This window comes from Gadus chalcogrammus, chromosome 5 (genome assembly GCF_026213295.1).
Source record: "Gadus chalcogrammus isolate NIFS_2021 chromosome 5, NIFS_Gcha_1.0, whole genome shotgun sequence".
In the NCBI taxonomy this organism is placed as follows: domain Eukaryota; kingdom Metazoa; phylum Chordata; class Actinopteri; order Gadiformes; family Gadidae; genus Gadus; species Gadus chalcogrammus.
The window spans coordinates 22713758-22716257 of NC_079416.1; the positions used below are offsets into that span (position 1 = coordinate 22713758).

Below are 2500 nucleotides of genomic sequence, written 5' to 3' on the forward strand. Positions count from 1 at the left end.
TAAAGGATGTGCTAGGAGCTACATATAGCGGTTCCTAGCTCATAATGAAGGATGTGCTAGGAGCTACATATAGCGGTTCCTAGCTCATAATAAAGGATGTGCTAGGAGCTACATATAGCGGTTCCTAGCTCATAATAAAGGATGTGCTAGGAGCTACATATAGCGGTTCCTAGCTCATAATAAAGGATGTGCTAGGGGCTACATGTAGCGGTTCCTAGCTCATAATAAAGGATGTGCTAGGGGCTACATGTAGCGGTTCCTAGCTCATAATAAAGGATGTGCTAGGGGCTACATGTAGCAGCTCCTAGCGCAGTACTGACCAGTAGCGCATCATCCGGGTAACAGTTGGTGGGGGAGGGCTCAGCTGAAGGGGGGCGTGTCCCTGCAAACAGGTTGGCCCCGCCTCCTGTCAGAGAGACGTTGGAGAGCCGCCTCCTCCTGAGGCCGCTGCAGTTGTTGGGGATCTTGAAGGCACAGCGCTTATGGTAGTTCAGCCCGCAGCCTGGGCGAGAGACGTGGAGAGGGGAGAGGAGAGTACACTGGGTCAATAAGGTTTAACGTAAAACGTTCTGGAAAAAAACATAATACTAACATGAATAATATTATTGTTAATGCTGAATTTTTCCTTAGCAGATGAACAATTTGAACATCAATGATACTAATATTCCTATATGCATAATACGATTGATAATACTAATAATATTATTTATATTAGATTATGCATATTAATTCAATCATCTTATAATGATATAATGATCGAAGAACAATATCATTATTATAATGAATAACAATGATATCATTATTATAATGAATAATAATGATATCATTATTATAATGAATAATAATGATATCATTATTATTCATTATAATAATGATATCCTTATGACCACGTCCTCCCAGCAGCCCCCACAGCGTCTTAACCGACCCCTGATGATGAGGACGCTACGAACCTTCACACTTGAGGCCCTGCCGCACCAGCCCCCACAGCATCTCCCCGCAGTGGTCGCAGAAGGCCGGCGCGCGGTACGAGTGGACGAACAGCGCGTGGGGCCGGATCTGGAAGTCCTCCACCGTCGCAGAGCCTAAAGATACAGAATCAATACATGATCAATGATAACCAATACATAGTCCTCCACTGTAACAGACCCTGTCCATCAGACCGGAGACAGCGTCCATACATAATCAATACATGATCAATAATAATAACCTATACATAATCCTCCACTGTAACTAACGTTGGGGATCAGTACATAATCAATACATGTTCAATAATAACCTATACATAGTCCTCCACTGTAACTAACGTTGGGGATCAGTACATGATCAATACATGATCAATAATAACCAATACATAGTCCTCCACTGTTACAGACAATGAAAATCAATATATTACCAATACATTTTCACCACATGATCAATAGTGATCAATACATAGGACTGTAACAGACACACTTGCCAAGGCTGCAGGCTGAACTAAAACAAGCGCTGTGCCTTTAAGACAGAAACAGACACTTGATTGTGTATATTATCAATACATAATCAATACATGATCAATAATAACCAGTAAATAGTCTACTGCAAAGCAACCATCGAAACATCAATGAATGATCGATATATACACATATCATCAATACTCTGGCAAAATAATACATCTTGTCATGTGTGTGTGTGTTTGTGTGTTTTAGGGATCGACCGATACCGATTTTTTTTAGGGCCGATACCGATTTTTTTAGGGCCGATACCGATTTTTTTAGGGCCGATACCAATTTCTTTTCATCCGCCTTAGCCTATAACCGATACGCCGATACCGATTTTCTTGAGCCGATATTCGGAGCCGATAATATCCTGAAAATCCAGAGTTATCGCGGGAGCACAATTTGAATTTGCTCAGCTAGTCACTCTGGGAACAAGCAATATACTCGTGTATATTCTTGGCCTCCCCTGGCCCAGAACATTAACCAATCACATTGATGTATCAGTATAGGCGGGCCAAAAGCGTTGCTGTTTTACCGACGGGATACGGCCCCTTGTATTCTTCTGATAGGTCATCGTGTTATTTAATGAACATTTAATGAACTGTCTGTAAATCACGGCAAGAAAAAAAGGAGCGTATGGAGCGTAATTCAAAGTGCATTCCCCCACATGAACAGGAGCTAGGCTAACGTATCTCTGCAAGTCAATGGGAGCGGCTAACACATGAACAGGAGCTAGGCTAACGTATCTCTGCAAGTCAATGGGAGCGGCTGACACATGAACAGGAGCTAGGCTAACGTATCTCTGCAAGTCAATGGGAGCGGCTAACACATGAACAGGAGCTAGGCTAACGTATCTCTGCAAGTCAATGGGAGCGGCTAACACATGAACAGGAGCTAGGCTAACGTATCTCTGCAAGTCAATGGGAGCGGCTAACACATGAACAGGAGCTAGGCTAACGTATCTCTGCAAGTCAATGGGAGCGGCTAACACATGAACAGGAGCTAGGCTAACGTATCTCTGCAAG

The 2500-nt window shown here is 43.0% G+C and overlaps 1 protein-coding gene across 2 annotated transcripts in view; it reads right to left on the bottom strand.

Annotated features, from left to right (window-relative positions):
- The window catches only part of prkd1 (protein kinase D1), an 18998-nt gene that overhangs the window by 6487 nt on the left and 10011 nt on the right, over positions 1 to 2500 (bottom strand). For both annotated transcript variants that reach the window (XM_056591244.1, XM_056591243.1), the window contains exons 3-4: positions 951 to 1082; positions 321 to 502 (exon numbers count right to left, since the gene is read on the bottom strand). In XM_056591244.1, the coding sequence (XP_056447219.1) occupies positions 321 to 502; positions 951 to 1082 (314 nt within the window). The remainder of the gene's footprint in view (positions 1 to 320; positions 503 to 950; positions 1083 to 2500) is intronic.